We start from the raw sequence: 20,409 nt of genomic DNA, 5'->3' as shown, positions 1-20,409 counted from the left end.
ATCACCTTTGCTGATTGGATATTTCTCTTCAAATCATTTTCAACATTATTATAATTAAAATAATGTTGAAAAACATTAAAACAGTATGTAAAGCTTCAGCAGCTGAAAGTGGTAGAGTGAGAAAAATGAGTAATGCAATTAAGATGAGGAAAGTATGCATGAGGTGGCAATAAATTTAACTTTAGATAATGTGTGACTGGAGATGAATGGAGAATGATGTTATCATATTAAAAACGATCTTGACATTATTAGCATTCGCAAATGTGTGAGCAAAGATAATCTAGGTGGTCACTTAAGCAGAATGGGAGAAGAAGGGTTAACATTAAGGAGTGTTTTTTGTCGGGATTGCAGGAGGAGGACCCAGAGGAAGACTGGGGTCTGGGTGAATTGATGGAGTTAGAAGTGTCATAGAAAATCAAAATGTAAGATCTGACCATATTGTGTTCTGACAGATAAGACTAATTTGGAGAAAAATTAGTAAAAGTTCAGAGATGGCAGTTCTGATAGAATTGTATTGATGAATATAAAGCAAAGGCAAGATGCTTGGAAAGAGAAATAGAGGTACTGAGAAAGGAGGTGGAAGGAATGAAGACTGAGTTAAGAATGGTGAAAGGAGAGAGATTAGGGGAATTGAGAGCAGAGCTGTGTTTAAGGTTGTTGTCACCCCTAAGCCATAACTTTTAAGATTTCTCCCTCTAACTGAGTAAATTTTAGGTTATCTATATTGAAGCGGAGGCCTGTAATGTGAAATCCTAAGTTGTAGTCTGTCCAGCTTATGTAGAAATCTGGCACTGCTTGAGGGGTAACTGAGAGGGAATTGAGAGAAGAGCTGTGTTTAAGGTTGTTGTCACCCCTAAGCCATACCTTTTAAGATATCTCCCTCTAACTGAGTAAATTTTAGGTTATCTATATTGAAGCAGAGACCCTGTAATGTGAAATCCTAAGTTGTTGTCTGTCCAGCTTATGTAGAAATCTGGCCCTGTTTGAGAGATAACTCACATAAGGCAAATGAGTAGAAGTGAGAGGAGGAGGAGGAGGTGGAGGGAATTCATCTAGCAGGCACACGGACAGTAAAAAGACATGTCAGAAGACGGTTAACCAATGTGGTAAGAAAGGCAAAAGCAGAGTATGAAAGGAAATTGGCAGTGCGGGCCAAAGATAATCCCAAACGGTTCTTTCGATATGCTGAAAGAATGTTTATAGCAGAATGATTTTAATGAATGCTGATGGTAGGAAAATAATTGAATCAGTTGAAATAGTAGAATTACTAAGGGAACACTTTGCATGAGTATATCATGCAGGTGGAGATACTGCAGTAACGAGAGAGAGGCAAAGACTTACATTGGAACTGAGGTAAATGAAATGGAGGTACATAGCATATTACAGAACCTTAATGTGAATACAGCCATGTGATTAGATGGGATGGAATTGCCAAGGGGGTGGAAAGAGGAGAAAATAGTTCCATTCTATAAAGGATACTCCAAGATTGATGCATAAAATTATTGACCAATCAGCATATCAGAGAGAAGTAATTCTCTCTGATATGCTGATTAAGAAGTTGCTGATATATTTGCTGATAAAAAAAGTTGTTTGAGAGCAAACTACAAGAATGTATAGATGGAAATGGGAGGCCATGCCTCAGTAACATGCTCACGTTTTATAATACAGTGACAATTGAGTTCATAAATGTAATAGGTTTACAGTGATACTGCTGGACTTTGCACAAGCCTTTGACAGGATACCACATGGAATTCTAATCAGTAAACTGCAGCACATGGGGATGGATATAGGGTTGGTGAGGTGGATAAGAGAGTGGTTGATGGAGAGATATCAGAGAGTAGTTCATTTGGGAGTAGAGTCCAGAAGAAGACTTGTGATTACTAGTATGCCACAGGGCTCTGTTCTTAGGCTGCTACTATTTAATTTGTACATTAATGATGAAGGATCTGAAAGGTTCTGTTCAGTTGTTTGGGTAGAGCAATAGTTAATATAGATGATGTAAAATTCTGAAGGATTATTTGGATAGACTGGCAGTCTGGGAAAAGGAGAATGGATGTCAGTTTAATGTGGCAAAGTGTAACATTTTGCATTTTGGGGTGAAAAGATTACCAGCTGTATACCACATCAATGGAACTGTACTCCAGGAAACTGACAAAGCCAGATATTTGGGAGTGTTAGTGGATATGGAGTTAAAGTTTAGAGGGCATATAGCAAAAGTGATTAAAGCAGCTCATCAGATTACTAGGTTACTGAAGAATACTTTGACGAGCAGAGACGAGCAGGTTATTATTCCCCTTTATCAAGCCTAGATAAGACTCCATCTTGATTACTACGACACATAGTAGTCAAGATGTTCACCAGGGGTTTGTTTCTTGGTGATGCAGAAGAGGTGGAGAGGATCCAGAGGCAAGTGTCAACTAATTTCTGTAACACACAGATCTTCAACCTGAGAACAGGTTGAAGATCTGTGTGTTACAGAAATTAGTTGACAGGCAGAAAAGGGGCGATATGATTGAGACATACAAATTACTGAAGAGTTTTTACAAGACTAATTAAGAGGAAATTTTTTAGAATAGGTCTGGTGGTGGGAGAACTAGGGTCCATTCTTGGAAACTGAGTAAGAGTGTAGTTAGCAAGAGTGTTAGAACTAGGATTGTTGTTTGGAGAGTGGTGAATGAGTGGAATAAGTTGCAAGGGTCTGTTGTGGGGGCCATGACTGTGAAAGAGTTCAAAGCAAAGTATGACAGATACTGCGCAAATGTTGGATAGTGCTTGACATGATGTTTAGAGCCTCCCTCGATGAGTCTAAGTACTCCATGGAGTAGCCCATATTTTTTTTTTTATTTCAATGAATTTATTTTATTAAAGTTATGATTGCATATTATGCATTTACAAAACATGTTGTTCTAGTTTTTGTGTGTGTGTGTGTGTGTGTGTGTGTGTGTGTGTTTTACAGTGAGTTTCATACAAATTTTTCTGTTTTTTGTATGATGTGTTAATAATAGTTATTATAGATGGTAATAATATATGGTATTAGTTTGCAATTGGATAAGATTACATTTTTTTTAACAGCATTATAGGATTTACAGGATAACAATAAGTTACATATATTTAACAATTTTTGCTTTTAATCTATTTAATCTATCGGACCTTTCAGATCATTCATTTGAATGATCTGAAAGGTCCGATTAAAGTGAAATTGCTGATATATTCTGGTGTTATTGCATCTGTTTTGATGGTTCACATTCATTTTGATAATGGTCTTCTTTTTGAACTAATTAGGAGATTTTTTTCTTTTTTCCACTGTGGTAGCCTTTCTATGTCTTCTGAGCTTTTAATTTGTATCGGCTTTGAAGTTTGTGACTTCCTCAAGAATATCTTGGCATCTCTGATTCACAAAAATTGGTAATTTTTTTCTGTTTTTGCTTTTCTTGCTTGGTACAACAGATTCTCGTTGAATGGTGTTAAATATTCAGATAGGAAGATTGGTGTATTGTCTTGCAATGCATTCAAGTCCTTGGCAACTGGGTTTTTCTGTCTGCTGGCTTTTATGAGATTGTCTCTTGTGGACTTGCTTGTAAGACGAACTATGAGTGGTGTAGGTCATGGCAAGCATTGTTTTTTGCTCTTTCTTGGAATCCAATTTACGGTCTGAATGTTGCTAAGCTGTAGGGCGATATCAATTGCATGGCCTAATTTTAAAACCATGTCTCTGAGGTTTTCTGTAGGTGCAGTTTCAGGAAGACCATTTGTGACAAAATCTTCTTTATGTTGTTGCTGATTTAAACGTTTGTATTGTAGTTTTATAGAACAAAATTCTTGATGGAGTTCGGATGTCTCTTTCATCAAATTATGTTGCCTGTCATTTAGTGCGTTAGTCTTTTAATATCTTTTACTGTTTGCAACACTTCTATCACTGGTAAATTATTATGTTTGACCAAATCTTCATATTTGCTACATGTTTTTGTTATTTGTTCGTTCTGTGTGTCAAAGAGTTCTTGCACAAGATCTACTAAGCTGGCTTTTATAGTCTCTAGACCATTTTCTATTAGTATATTTAAAGAGTTGAAATTATAGGACTCACCTGTGTTTTTTTGTCTGTTCAGTTCGTCATCTGATTTTGCCTCTAGTATAATCGGCTGTGGCTGCCTTAGGTGTGTTTCTTTGTTCTTCCTGCAGAGCAAGCATTTCCATTCTTCACGTGTTGCATTGGATTTATGTTGCCAGGTTGTTTCTGAAAAGCCGGCACATTTTAAGTGTAGAATCCTACTGTATTTCATACAGGTTATATCATTTCCATCAGACGATAAATCCTCCAGGCATTTGATACCCTTCATGACTCACCTTTCTTCCCTTGAGCAACTGTGGCATAACTGTAAAGATGGCAACGTCCTTTTCTTTGCTCACTGTTGACCGCAGTCCTTTCTGTTCACTTTATAACACTTCAAAATTTGGTTTCTTCTTAGCCGATTTCATTGAATTTTATATCACTGTTTTCGGCATGACAAGTAGAGTAACTTGGGAACACTTTCAAATTAAAAACAGGAGTTGGAATCACTTTAAAACTATAAGAAACACTATGTACTTCTAGATAACTATAGGATCTATTACTCCCCTCCCCTGCCCCTTCTAAATTATCATATTTCTATATATATATTCCTGATTTCTTGGTTTAAACATCCTTTCCAATACTTTAACAACTACTTGTGAAATAATTATGGATCTATGATTTGCTACCTCTGTCTTGGAACCCCCTCCTTTATATAAAGGAAGCATCATATGTAGTTTCTACTCCCTTGAAGCTCTGCTAGTACTAAAACTTAAAGTAGACTGGTTAGATGCACTGCCACTTCTCTTTCATTTCTGATAACTCATGGGCTGATATTCTGTAATATCCAAATGTACAATCACTAATATTTTGCAATATCCTAAACAATTCCATCACCTTTCCTTCTATTCATCTTTATTCATCTAACTCTATTCTTATAGAAGTAGCTAATGATTTAGTCTTAATAGAAGACAAGTATTCCAACAGTTCCATGGTAGTTTCTGACCTCTGGAATGTCGAGTATGAGGAAAGATTGAAAAGATGTAATTTGCAGAGTCTAGTGGAGAGAAGGAAGAGGGGAGATATGATAGAGACCTACAAGTTGGTAAGGGGTTGTTATAGGATCAATGGTGGAGAAGTTCTACAGAGAATAGTGGGAGATCAGGGGAGAACCAGAGGTCATACCTGGAAACTGTATAAAGAGGGTGTGAGTAGGGGAGTGAGAGGCAGGTTTTTTTCATGCAGAGTTGTGAATGATTGGAATGCCTTGCCTGAGAGTGTGGTGTCTGCAAGGAGTTTGAATGTGTTTAAGACCCGGTATGATGAGATGTGTGTGAGATAAAAGGACCTCCTAGATGAGTCTTTGACTCCATGAGGTCTTGTTTAATAATAATAATAATAATAATAATAATAATAATAATAATAATAATAAAATCTGTATTTAGGACTAATTCCTTCAACATGACCATGAGTCAATATACTGTTCTTGGATACTGATCTGATTTGTTATAGTACATCAAAAGTTGCACTGATGGACTGAAAGTAGGTATGGGCTAATGTAGTTTTTTTACATCATTTTTCTCAAATCATGTAGCAATGATGTGAGAAAAAGAATTATGACATTTTATATCATAGTTTTTGAAAGAAATGTGCCTTTTTCGGTAAAACTGTCACAAAGTAAGAATTGACACATTATCCAGAACTGCAGTATGTTTACTGCCATTCATCCCTCCAGGAATGAAATTATGCATTCTAGCATAAGACATTCATTCATTCTCCATTCACCCTCCACAAAAATACTCGTCCATCTGACTAGAAAATAGTGTAATGTGATTCTTTTCTCCATAGTTATAGACTTCCAAAGCTCTATGAACCAGTAATGATGTAGTCTACACTCTTGAGAGCCTTATGACATGTTGAGGAGTCAGCTTTCAACAGTTCCATTGCATAGGAATTTGGAGGAAGAGATGTTGGTTGTGCATTGGAGGTGGTCAAGGGATATTTGAAGAATACAGTATCAGAATGTATACCCAGATTCAGAAGGATAAATCAGGTAGGAATTAGTTGGGTGAACAATATCATTAAGCAGGAGTTGTAGACAAAGAAAAAGTTCTGGAGGGAACATAAAAAAAAAAAAAAAAGTGATCAGCATGCCCATGATGGGCACAAGGCACAGGCAAGAAGTATGACCTGTATGGTGAGGAAGACCAAAGCTAATAAAATGCTGAATTAAGAAGCAAAAAAATATCCTACACAGTTCTTTCACTATGTGGCAAGTAAAAGGAGGACTACTATGGAAAAATGACATTAACCTCCCAACCGGCCGGTATGGATGAAATATTCAACACTCCCTAGCTTTTTTCATGGATCAAAACTTCGTCGGCATTCTACCTTTTATCATGCCATTACCTTCCTCCGCCATTAATCTCGTTACGGCTATTCTATAGCCATTAATGGATTAACTGTTGCTGAGTGACCTTTGTGTCCCTTCTCCCTGTCTTCACATCTATTGTGTTGCTTAGAATTTCATTTACTGTCCTAAGTTATTTGACCTTTCTTGCCTCTAAAATGATTTATTGTCTCTCTTCCCAAAAATTGAAACGAATTTCACATATGCGAAAAAAATCAATCCTGAAATGACCACTGATCAGCTTTTGCAATGAATCTATTTAGTGATAGTAAATTTGGTGTATTTTATTCTACAAATCAGTGCACCGGAAGAGTTGCACTGATTGTTCTTTCACTTTACTTATAATAATTGAATAATTTTTTTTCGAATTTTCGAATTTTCAAATGTTTGCTTTGAAAATATGTCAAATATTTATTGAAATAAATATGTCCTTTTTCTTTCGTTTCTAGTGAAATACATCATATGGATCATCACATTTCAGTTTTAGAAACGATTGTTTGTTATTCGTAAAGACAAAATAAAAAAAAAAATGTTAAAATGCTAAATTGCATTACTCGGTTTCCGATTAGTAGTCTTTTTGGTATCAAAAATTTACATCCAATGATATTTTAGCAGTGATTCTTCGCCTTCTTCATTTATTTATTTATTTGTATTATGCATATTATGATAATATCTAGTGCATAACCTCGTAGAAATGTTGAAAATATAATGTGAAAAATATCATATACGGAATGATTCAACATTTTTGCTCATTTTGAAGATTTTCTAATGCTTCCCCCCCCCCTCCTTATTCTCTCCTGGAACTCAATTGCATAACTACTCTAAATTTCTATACAGGTTTGAAAGCTTTTCTAGACAGCATTCAAAATCAATTACTTCATTTTACCATTTTGACAAAAGATATACGTCAATCAGATTGTATCGTGAAGCTTCTAATTCTGTTCTATTTATTTGCAATCTAAAACCAGCTGTTCTACTGTCCGCTGAAATTATGTGAAATTTTAGAAATAATATGCTATATTTTCACCATGCAAAATTGTTTATATGCATACCACACAAAAGAAAGTTCAGTAGTATTATTTGTGTTTGTTTTTCTTTAAAAAAATCTAAATATTACTTCTTCTGCTGCTGGAAGCTATTTCTGAAATAATCTACGTCTTCTAAATACTTGGTAATATCCTCTTAGCTGGAGGCAAAGCTGAAGGCTTATTACTCTCAGTGCTATTGAGAAGAAAGGGGAGAACACTAAAGTTGCACTAAAGTGCCTCAGGCTGTAGTGCAGAATATGTCAAGAATGTCTTGTTTCCTTTTCGATTGCTGATTACCCATATCCCAACAGAAATACTGATATTTCGTTTACGTGCTTATACATTATTTATGCCAAAATAATTGCTTAATTTATAATGATCAGTTTCACTTTTATTATCAAAAATTAGAAATTAAATCATACAATTATTTTGAAAAAGAGGATTTGAATTATTTTCAAAGAAAAGGTGCATATGCGTTTCATAATCTTCTTTTTTTTTGGGGGGGGGGGGGGGAGAGGGTATAGACCTAATCAATCTGTAGATATTTCAGATAATTTATTTCATAAATCGTTCGCAAGACAGCTGTTACAAACGTAAATCACTTGGGGAACATACCCATTCATTTTAGTGTAAAATAGTAGCAAAGGTTCAGTTACTTTAGATATGTAATCTAGAAGAAAATGTTATGTCTGCTGAGATTAGAATCTTACGTGAATAATTTTTCTGACATGATTTCTCTATTCGTTATAATGTAACCAATTTCCAGATTTTTTCCCTCATGCAGACTCCATGTTATATGCAGTGATTTCTTCTTTGTACTACAAGAAAAAAAAATCAGATAACAGGAGAAAAATATGTAGTATTTTCTTTTCCACTGGCTGAATTTACAATGTTCTTTCTTTGTGTTTTGAAGAGAAAATGCAAATAACTTTTTTATTACTATTTTGGCCATTATAACATCTCATATAATTATAAGAGTGACATTTTCCCGTTTTTCTCCCACACGAGAAACAGAAATAAGGTAGTAATAATATTGTTGATTCTGCCAAACTTCATTGTAGCAGAAATTTTTATTACAAAACTTTGTAATATATATATATATATATATATATATATATATATATATCTCCGAAACAAGAAATTTGGAACCCATATCACATCAATGTTGAGTGCTGGCAAGGTGAAAATGTTCCCGTTATTATTTATATATTTCATTTATTAACTAGGGAGGCTATGCCCAACCCCCCGTGTTCCGGTATGGTAGACTAGCCCAGTTCTCTTTCAATTGTGATAACTGGAAAGGGGGTTCCGCCCCTGAATTCTGATGACTCGAATTTTGAAGACTCGACACTCAGGGTAGCCCCTGAGTTTCAAAACGTTTCGATAAACAAGACATAAAAAGGCTTATCATTTTATATATATATATATATATATATATATATAGGGTAGATTTTATTTCATTATTTTTTACTGTTTTGATGAAATACTTTACCTGGAATACTCTTTCCAATTTCTCTGTGTCATAAAAAGAACTTAAAAATTAGCCTTCAAGATGAAAAAGAAACAGTGCATTCAGGTATCCCTCTATCAATATTTGTAGTCCTGAAAAGGACTGTTTTGATGGCCTTGAAAACAAACATTTTTTATTTCATACTGTTCAGAATTTAAAATTCTTGAACAGCATGGAACACCTTGAAGCAAGGGTAAACATACAAAGCAGTTTTACACTCAGGGCACCAGATTTTTGTTTCCTTTCTGATATTTTTTTTATTACATAATAAAATTTTTTTTATTACATAATAAAATAAAAAACCTGCACGCATAATATTTGCGTGCAGGTTTTTTTTTTTTATTAGCCGTTGGTGGTAGATTTTCGGGAAAATGGTTGGAGTTAGCAGCGTTCAACCTCAGATGTCTAGCAGGATTTCCTGTTTTTCTGCTTGCTGAAGAAGGTGCATGTGCATGCAGCAATGCTTTTGCAATTTCTATTCTGTATTCTACATATGTTATGGTAGACAAACATTTTTTCTTGTACAGGAGGAAACTGTTCCAAATAACAAAATCCAAACACTTCAAAATTCAAATAACATGTCCAAACACTTTTTTGTAATATTTTTTATGCTGTTTCCTCATTACAGAGTAGAATGATAGCTGCTGATCGCACCTGTCGACTCAACCCATAGTGTCGTTGTATGCACACACAGCAATGGGTTTTTCTTTTTTCAAACCATGCTTCTCCACGGATTCCATTGATGGATTGTGCAGGGAAGATAGCAGAAAAACATCTTTTTTGTCTTTCCAACGTAGTGCAAAGACTTTCCCTCGCTGATAAGTTCGGATTTCCCCCTTCGATAGCTTTCCTGAAGCCAGATCTGGAGGCACATCTCGCCTTTTTGCATTTACAGTACCATAGCTATCTGTACGATGCTGTAAAAGCAAATCAGTGAGTTCAGGACACATATATAGTACTTATCCATTATAATGCAGTAACCTTTCCCCAGTAAAGGGTCTAGTAACTGTATTACTGCACGCATCAACAAGGGGAGATCCGAATATTTATCGTGCTCGATTACAGTTTGCTTTCCCGTATAAAGTTTGAAATCCCAAAGATATCCACTTTCCGATTCGCAAAGCATAAAAAATTTTACTCCATACTTCGCTTTCTTTTTGGGAATATACTGCTTACATTTCAGTCCACCTTTGAATGGCATAAGGCTTTCATCGATACTCAAGTCTCTCTCAGGAATGCAGAGTGATCTATATTTTTGACGGATTTTCATCAGAAAATCATAAATTTTGTTGAGGACTGGGTAAGGATGTGTTGCCTGATCGTATTCCTCGTTATTCTGAAAATGCAAATACTTCATGATGAGACTGAATTGTTTTTCAGTCATAACATCACGAAACATTGGCGTGTTCAGAATCCAGTCTGTAGACCAATACATTTCGAGAGCGGGCTTTCGAAATGTATTTCGAAACTTTGGGTTTTCCACTTTCTTTATTCTGATATTGCATTTGAAGGTGAAGGTGACAGTGATTGATTTTAAATATTAATTTCACCTATATCCGAATATCACATAATTTCCTGATTTATAATAATCAGGAAATATGTATATTGTCTGATTTATAATTTGCTAATTTATAATAATCACCACATAGTTTCAGTATCGAAAAATTAAAGTTATGTGGAACAATTACTAGAGAAAATTAACGAATTAAATAAAACTGTACCTATGTTTCATAACAGTTTTTGGGTGTGTGATAGTAAAGCAACGGGGGGGGGGGGGGTTAAACTATCAGAGGCGAAATAAAGTTCAATTCTATTGTAAAAATATGGAAATGAAATTTCACATTTGATATACATATTTTGAATGATAAAAATATGCAAACGTATCACTTACTTTAAAAATTGGAGAATAAAATATCTGAATTATGCAGAAAATATAAATTTAAATCATAACTGTTAATTTCATTTTGTAATGACCAATTATACAAGGAAACCAAGAAAGTGAAAAGTACAAAGAACAGTACAAAGAAAGTACAAAGAACAGTAGATCACTATACAACATGAAGAAAAAATTTAGTAATATGATAGCAACTTTGCTTTATATCTCTATAAAGCAAAGTTGCTCAAGCGTGTCCTAATGGAAATCTGTGAAGTATTATTCGATTTCAAAGGTTTTGTACAAAAATAAAAATAATATAAACTGGAACATCGGCAGCCGGTTTTCTTTTCTTTTTTTAAAAGAATATTTCAAATAATTATCGTGAATTAATTTCTTCGAGAACAAAGAAAAATCTTTTGTCTCGTAAGCGATTAGAAAAAAATTAGCGCAAAAAAATAAAAAATTAAATTCGTTCTCCAAGGTAAGGCAATATTTAAGTGAAGAAATTATGCAAGACCTTTATTTTGTCCAGAAATTAAAATTGTATTGTACAATAAAAAGAGAAAACGAAAATATAAATAATTTCCCTATTTTTAGTCTATCATATATAACTAAAATCCAGTTCACCAGCATGGAACAAGAAAGTCCATTACTTGTTAGAGGCAACTGGGAGTCAGCTATGAACAGGAGATAATCCGATTAACCGTTCTCTTCAGCGTGAGGGTTTATCACACCTTCTAATGGACATGACAGTCAAATTGCACTTCTTATCCAGGTTCTTTAAACAGGTGGGCTGAATCATATCCAGATTTAGTTGGACGTCTATAGATGTCCTAGCCGGTAGGGAGGTTAAAAAGTGCTGATGGCAGGGAGGTAACAGAAGGAAACCAAAGAGTTGTATTATTAAGTGCGCATTTTGCAGTGGTGTACCATCTAGGTGGTGATGTTGTAATGCTGGATGTGACATTTACTGATGGAGAGCATAGAGATTCAAGAAATGGAGGTGCTTAAAATAATGTAGATCCTCCATATGATCACAGTCATGGATATATCAGCTCATGTATGCTGAGAATGTACAAGGGAATTATTAGCTCCTCTGACCAAGCTGTTTAATTTAAGCTTCAGTACTGAGAAGATGCCAATGCCAGACCTGTGCAAAATAGCCCAAGTGAGGTCTTATAAAGGCCTTGTAAAGAGGCAAAATAACATCCTTATCTTTATGTGAATGTTCAATTTACAATTATCTTTTGAGTTGTATTTGCAATCTTTGCTACATGGCCCCAGAACTTCAACTTCATATCTATTAACACTCCAAGATCCCTAGCTTCATCAGTTTCTTCTAGCCTAATCCCACCAATATAATACGACATTGGATATTTAATCATGCTGAAGTGAATGACTTTACATTTACTCACATTGAACTGACATCCCATTTTCCAATGCCCACAATTCCAGCCTATTCAAATCATTCTGCAAGTACTACATATCAGCAGCATTCCTGATTACCCTACCTATCTTTGCATCATCAGCAAATAGCTGTATGTCGCGTCAAATCCTTCCCAATATCATTAATGTAGAGATTGAATAACAGTGGACCAAGCACTGATCCTTGTGGTACACCACTTGTTACCTTAAACCTTGCAGACTCAGATCCTCGTATACTACTTTTTGATATCGGTCAGTCAGCCATCCTCTTATCCATGCTAATATTCTATAATCCATACCCATTTTCTCCAATTTATGCAACAGTCTACCACTCTTTATTCTGACAAAAGATTTAGCAAAATCCAAAAGTATCATGGTGTATCCCTTCCCCTTGTCTAGTTCAATGGTAACATTATTATAGAATGTGAGCAAGTTGCTAAAACATGACCTTCCCACAGTTAACCCATGTTGTTCATTGCAAAGTAGAGATTCAGTGTCAACCCACTGCTGAATGCAAGCCCTAACCAATTTTTTCAAAATCTTCATCACCACCACCACTCCTGAGATACTAATTGGTCGATAGTTGGATACATTGCTCTTTGCACCACCCTTGTGCAATGGAATTACCATACATTCCTTCCATTCATGCGGGTTCTTCCCTGTTCTAAGACTCATATTTAACATTCTGGTCAAAGGAATGGCCAGTTCAGATGAACACTCTTTTAGCGCATGTGCTGATATTCCATCAGTCCCTATTGATGAATTCTTATTCAATTTGTGCAACAGGTCTAATACCTTGGCCTCACACACCTGCATTTCTTCATCTAGTGAAGAAGTAACACTTTTTCACTAGAAAAAGAAGTGTTACTAGTTGGTGAATGCAACATTGTTGATGAATGCATTCACCAACTGATAGCTTTTAACAAAATGGGCACTCGTTAACTGAACAACCTCTTCTGCATCTCTAATAACTCTCATGCCATCTGGATTTAGAAGAGTTATCTTTTCATATTCATTCTTTCTTTTACTTGCAGCATATCGATAGAATTCTTGTGGGTTGTCTTTAGCATGCAGAGCCAGTTTCATTTCATACTCAGATTTTGCTTTCCGTACAATAGTTGCGACTATTCTAGCCTGCTGCTTATAATGTTCATAACGGACCTCATCTTTATGCAAACGGTATTCCTTCCACATTGTCCTTTTCTTACGAATCTCTTGCTTAATAAGATTAGACATCCATTTGACTCCTACTCTATTTATTCTTCGAACTCTCGGGATACATTCTGACATTGCATCATTTAAGTATTGTTTCAATGCTTCCCATGCACTGTCGATATTCTTTCCATCCAGCAACCGATCCCATTCCACTGAACTCATTATGCTCCTCAGTTGGTCATAATTTCCTGCTTTGTAGTTCAGCATGTAACCTTTCCTGAATGGAAGATTCATAAACTTAGTCACTTCCCAAGTGAGTACCGCATGATCACTGGCACCAACCGGAGGCAGATTAATTACGTCTTTAATTGAAATACCCTCTGACACTATAATCAAATCTAACACTCCTTGCCCTTGAGTTCCTTCTGTCGCATGCTGCTTGAGGAAGTTGTCCCGCAACAGCTCAATAAATGCATTTTCATTCTTCTCATGAGATTCTACTGCTAACCAATCAATATTTGGATAAGTGAAGTCTCCCATTGTGATTACTTTTTTCTTGCTCATCTTTTGTATTTTTTTTATTATTATTATCATTATTAAACACCTCCAGGGAGTCCAAAGACTCATCGGGAGAGGGCATCTGCACTACAACTCTCCGCCACTCAATCCACCAACTGACTGCAACTACATCAATGCCATCTGCCACCGACCACCACCACTAGTATTTCCAAAGACAATCACAGACATCCATGCCCACGGCAGGATTTGAACCAGCAGCCTTTTGGCTCGAGAGCAGATACACTAACCACTCGGCCAACCAGACTGGCTGGCAGAGTGGTTAGCATATTTGGAATGCATTACTTCATCACTAGCAACCGCTCCACCAGGTCTGTAAGAACACCCCACTATGTAATTGATCTTGTTAGATTTCGCCTCACACTAGTTCTCAACTCTAACTGGATTCAAGTCATCCGATATCATTAGCAGCACGCCCCTCCCCCCTCCTCTCCTATCCTTCCTAAAAATACTGTACCCATGACACTTGATACCAGTTAGTAGGTCTAATTCTGATAGCCAGGTCTCACTAATACCTATAATCTGAGGTTGCAACATATTGACTAAGGCATCAAACTCTACCCCTTTGTTTCTGATACTCCTAGCATTGGTGTACATACATAGTAATCTACCTGCATGTTCTTTTGAATACTCTTGTCTGCAGTCTGCCTAACACAGTTGGACAACTTGCAGATCTCTATTCTTCTCTAATGTATTACACATGTAGACATCTTTGAACACATTTGATGAGTCTGAACTGGATGAATGCAAACCTGAAAATGTTCTCTCCTCGTCAACATTTCCATGACAAAGCCCATTCGCATCGTTAACACAGTTATATAACATTGTTGCTCTTACACTCACATTCACACCATTCCTCCCTTTATAATTTAGTTTCCCTGACTCTCTGTGTTAGGTCTCATATCAGTTATTAGTTTTTCTAAACTACTGATACCAAACACATTCAGGTGTAGGCCATCCCACTTATACAAATCCAGTCTTCCTTTAAATGCACTCCACACATCCAAAAACTCGCATCTATTCTTTCTACACAGCCCCATGCGTCGAATCATCTGCCATCATAGCTTTTCTTCTTAATACTGACAAATTTCACTTTCTCACTTCTTTCAACAACCCTTTCATGCCCTCTCTCATACTGAATTTATCACAGTTAAGTCATTAGTGCCTACCACGACTACTATTTCTTTTACTTTTCTTTTCTGTTTTTGAATTGCTTGCATTATATTTTAAATTTTTGGCTCAGGAAAACTCGATGTTATAACTCGCTCATGCATAGCATGTTTTATTATCGAGTCATAATACCAAATAACTTCTTTCTTATTACTAACAACATCACTTACCTGATTTCCGTTATTTCCTGACTTACCTGTTTCCTTGATTTGTTGTTTCTTATCTTCCTGTTCATTTTTCTGTTTCTCCCTATGCTCATTTAAACACCTCTCAACGTTTTCCAGTTCCCGCATCGTCTCTCTGATGATCTTCTTCAACACTTCACTATTTTGGTGGTTAATTCATTTTCATTAACCTCCTCCATGTGTACAATAACCTTGTAATCAGGACTAACCTTCTTGTGCTCTCCTGTGGTGCTTTTTTTAGCATTACATTTCTTGCCTGTTTTTTGGAGCCATTTTAAACGTATGCTAAATATTTAATTATCTTGATAAAAATATGTGATAAAATACTAATTACACTATGAAACACTAAAATATATCCTTTAAATAAATATAAATAAATATATTTATTTATTTTTAATTTACTTTATTAATATATACTTTAAATAAGTATTTAAAAATATGTGATAAAATACTAAATACACTATGAAACGCTAAAATATATACTTTAAATAAATATATTTATTTATTTTTAATTTACTTTATTAATATATACTTTAAATAAGTATTTAAAATAAAAAATATTCCATTAAATTTAAATAGAGTTTTATTCAATGATTTTCATATGCATTTAAATTAAGGGGATATTAAATCCCACATTGTTTTAAAACCAAATAAGAAACTCAAAGATTGGAATCAGAGAGTTTCATGCTGAATATAGTATAGTAAACTATAAAAGTATCGGCGATTACTAGCGTGAGCTAGCTAATGCAAGTAGTTCTAGTACATAGTACAGTCTCGTACAACTCACAGCAAAGGTGGTAAAGTTCTGATCGCTATTCTTGGTATTTTCCATAATGCAAAAACATTTTTGAAAATAACTTATTGTTCCTATCGGGTTTTCGCATCTGGAACCATTCGTCTGTTTTTTTACATATATGCACTCTATTCTTTTTTACATGATTTTCATTTACACATTTTTTTTTTTGGAACCAATCTACCATGTAAATGGAGAATTGGGTGTATTTAGGCTTATATGCTGGTTTAAACTCATCACTGGTTTAATGGAATAAATACAGTACAGAGAACACATTTTTACATTTTGGTAAATTATGGAGACAACTACCATGTTCGAGTAAAACTTTAGTTTAATATAAACCAAAATCAACACTCGACGTTTCGATCTTTATATTAAGATCACCTTCTGGAGCATATACACTATATACAGAGAAACAAGCTGCACTACAATCTACATGATTTGCTAAAGTTACTGACCAACCATTACAACAATTATTGGTCTGACCTCTGGTGAAAAAAAACAACAACAACTACATCAATGCTAGAGTCCTATTAATATTATTATCTATTGGTTACAAAAGCACATTGGGCTGGAGAGTAACATGTTTATATATATATATATATATATATATATATATATATCAAAAACATGATCATGATTATACATATAAATTTCAACCAATTGATATGGAATAGTTTCCAATACTAGCTAAAGGTTGTTTAAGGTCCTAAAGTATGCTGGACACTAAGTATTAGGTAGGCTGAATATGTGTCATCCAGATTCTTGGAATTTTCATGCCACCATTATTGTTGATATTCAGGTGGTTAATCAGAATTTTGCCGGCTTCTTCGAATTTTCTTTCATACCAGGTTTTTGTATGGTGCAGAGAGCGGGTACTTTTCCGATCAATTTGGTGTAAGGTGTTGAGGGCATGGTCTGAGAGGCCTGCTTCACCAAAATTGTTACATTTAATGTGTCTTTTGTGTTCTTTTTTTCCTTATAAGGATTGTATGTCCAGTTTCACCAATATAAGGTAAGTTACAGGTGCAGTAGGTGCAGTAAACTCCAGGATGTGCCAATGGGAGGAGAGGATCCTTAGAGGAATTGAATAGGTTTTGTAATTTTGTAGGTGGTTTAAAGGTGGCATTGAGATTATAATGGTGTAGGATTCTGATTTTGATTTTTTCTGATAATCCCTTAATGTATGGATGGTTATGGTTTTATTGTAATCTAAATTCTTTTTTGATGAAGTTTTATGAAGGACTTTATTAATAGTATTTTTGTTATAGCCATTATTTATAAATATGTTGCTAATAATTTTTAATTCTTGTTTAAGAGCTTGCTGTTAGAGCAAATTGTTGTAGCTCTGTTTTTAAGGATGTTAATGACTCCATATTGGTGATGGGTGGTGGTATGATTTAGCATGTATTGGCCAGTATGTGTCAGTTTGCGGTAGACCGTGAAGAATAGATTGCCTGAAGGAAGATGTGTGACCAGTGTATCCAGGAACGGGAGAGAGTTCTGATTTTCAATTTCGATAGTAAATTGTATGCATTCATGTTGTTTGTTCAGGTGACTAAGGAATGTGTCTAATGTTTGTCACCCGTGCAGCCAGATAGCGAAAACAACATCGTCAACGTATCTAAGCCACACTGTAGGTTTTGGAGTGAAGGAATCAAGAGCACTTTGTTCAAAGGCTTCCATATAAACATTAGCAATTGGGGGAGGGATAGTGGTAAACCCATGGCCGTACCTTCTTTTTGTAGGTAAAATTTATTTTGCCACATGAAGTAACCAGAGTGTAGTACGTAGACAAAGACGGCCGTAATTCGTCGGGTGGAAATTTGTTCTGTAGGAGAAGAATTGTGTCGTTGATTAGGACATTTCTGAAAAGGGCAGAAACATCGAAACTGACTAATAGATCATCTTTTCCAAGTGTTATGTTTTTAATTTTGTTTACAAAGTGTTGTGTGTTCTTTATATATAGGAGGGAGAATAACCCTCCTTGAGTGTTGATACTAATTTCTTGACTAGGTGATAATTAGGGCTATCTATTCCTTAAACTATCGGCCGAAGCAGCACATTTTGTTTATATACTTTAGGAACACCATATATTCTGGGAGAACAGGCGTAATGGGGTATAAATTTTTTAACCGTGTCTGATGGCCAAGAAGTGACAGCCTTAAGTAATTTCTCAGTTTTTTTCTTTATTCTATTAGTTCGGTTATAGTTTACAAGCTGATAGGTGCTGTTATCGGAGACCAGTTGATTCATCTGATGGATGGATGTTGACCTGTCAAGGATGACAGTGGCATTACCTTTATCCAATTTCAAAAAAAAAAAAAAAAAACTGACAAGATTAATCCAAATGAGTGAGGTAATAGACTTTTGGAGATGACACCACAAAGCGACAGGTCTCCTTACTGCAATGTGTCCTTGACAGTGCCTCCCGCATGGGGCTAAACCTGTCAGTAACCAATCAAGAGACTTGCAACTGATAGGTTTGGACCATATACTATTTTGTGGTCAGCCTGCTGATGTATCCATGAAATTATTATTATTATTATATTATTATTATTATTATTATTATATGACAACTCCAGGGAGTCCAAAGACTCATCGAGGAAAGGCACCTACTCTACAACTTTCTGTCTGTCTGTCTTCACCACTCAATACATCAACTACACCACCATCATCATCATCATCTACACCAACACCATCTACTGTCCACCACCACCACCACCACCACTAGTATTTTTCACAGACAATCACAAACATCCAAGCCTGTGGCGGGATTCGAACCCGCAGCCTTTTAGCTGGAGAGCGGATATGCTAACCACTCGGCCAACCAGGCTGGCATCAAGGAGGTTTTGGGTCACTAAACATGTTTTACAACAGCAGCATGATTAATATCACTTATGCTCTATAGAGAAGAGTGGGGGTGGAGAATCAGAATTTACCATTCTCCAAGAATAAAAATCATTCTCATGCCTTACATCAAGAAACTTGATGTAGAAGAAACTAATTTGGCATTAGTTTACAAGATGGTGACAAAACCTATGTAGATTCTAATGAAATATTTTTTCTACATAAATCATAAGTAGATAATTTACTAGTAAATGCCATGATACTAATAATAACAACCACACATACAGAAACAAATGTGCACATGCAAACTAACCTTGTACCCTTTCGGCTGTCCACCAATAAAAAAATATGATGTGGAATCTAAATCCATTTTAGTGAATCCTGGCTGAGATACACCAGTAACTTCAAAAGGATCAACATTTCGTCCATCAGGTGTTGGCTTTACGCTCAGTGTAGCTACATTTCCAATTCTATGAAAGAAAGATAACATGCATTGTAAACAGTTTAAATGTAGAAGATAATAATCACATTCTATTAGCATTATTTAGAAAAAAATAGCAAAAACATAAGCTTATGCATTTCTTATTTAGAATATTGTAAAGTCAACAAAAAAAAGTAGCTAATAGAATAAGACATGGTAAAGCTATGTCTTGCTATGATTATTTGAGACAGTTCAGATATTTAAACACAAAAGATGAGAACAACCATCCACAAGAATTTTGAGCAATTTGTTAAGCAGTACTTTTAAAAATCCACAAGATTTCTCAGTTACTATTATATTATTATCATATGCATTTTTATATATATCCATAATATTCAAACTACAAATGTAAGGATTTTTATATTCATATATTCATTTCACACTAGAGCATGATATGAGATCTGAAATCTAAATAGATAAATAGACCTCCCTTTAAGGGAGGTCATGTTTTAGTAACCTAGTTATTTATTACAATAAAGTGACTGCTTCCTTGGACAGAGGAGAAGGATACACAGTAATATACTTGGATTTTGCAAAGGCTTTTGATAGAGTACCTCATGATAAGCTGACAGTCAAACTAGAGCAGATGGGGTTGGATATTAGTTTGGTGCATTGGATTGGAGACTGGCTATCTGATAGGTATCGACAAGTTGTGTATGGGGATGTAATATCCAGGAAAAGGAAAGTCACTATTGGAATGCCTCAGGGGTCTGTTTTAGGGCCATTACTGTTTAAATTGTATATTAATGATATTGGCAAAGATTTGGATGGAGATATTCAGTTGTTTGCAGATGATGATGCAAAGTTGGGACGAACCATAAACAGTAGTGAAAACGTAAAGTTTTAAAATTTGGAAAACAAAGATGGGATGCAGAATTTATTCTTGGTGAGGATATATTGTT

The 20,409-nt window shown here is 35.3% G+C and overlaps 1 protein-coding gene across 1 annotated transcript in view; it reads right to left on the bottom strand.

Moving 5' to 3' along the window:
- LOC150095284 (laminin subunit alpha-1-like) overlaps positions 1-20,409 on the bottom strand; it is a 1,249,242-nt gene that overhangs the window by 317,861 nt on the left and 910,972 nt on the right. The window contains exon 50 of the mRNA XM_090410638.1: positions 19,340-19,496. Coding sequence (XP_090266764.1) covers positions 19,340-19,496 — 157 coding nt within the window. The remainder of the gene's footprint in view (positions 1-19,339; positions 19,497-20,409) is intronic.

The sequence above is a fragment of the Typopeltis vanoorti genome, chromosome 20, assembly GCF_054136105.1.
Source record: "Typopeltis vanoorti isolate ZY-2024b chromosome 20, IOZ_Tvanoo_1.0, whole genome shotgun sequence".
Classification (NCBI taxonomy): Eukaryota; Metazoa; Arthropoda; class Arachnida; order Uropygi; family Thelyphonidae; genus Typopeltis; species Typopeltis vanoorti.
Note: the sequence above shows the minus strand (reverse complement) of the source record. Positions and strands in the feature narration are given on the sequence as shown.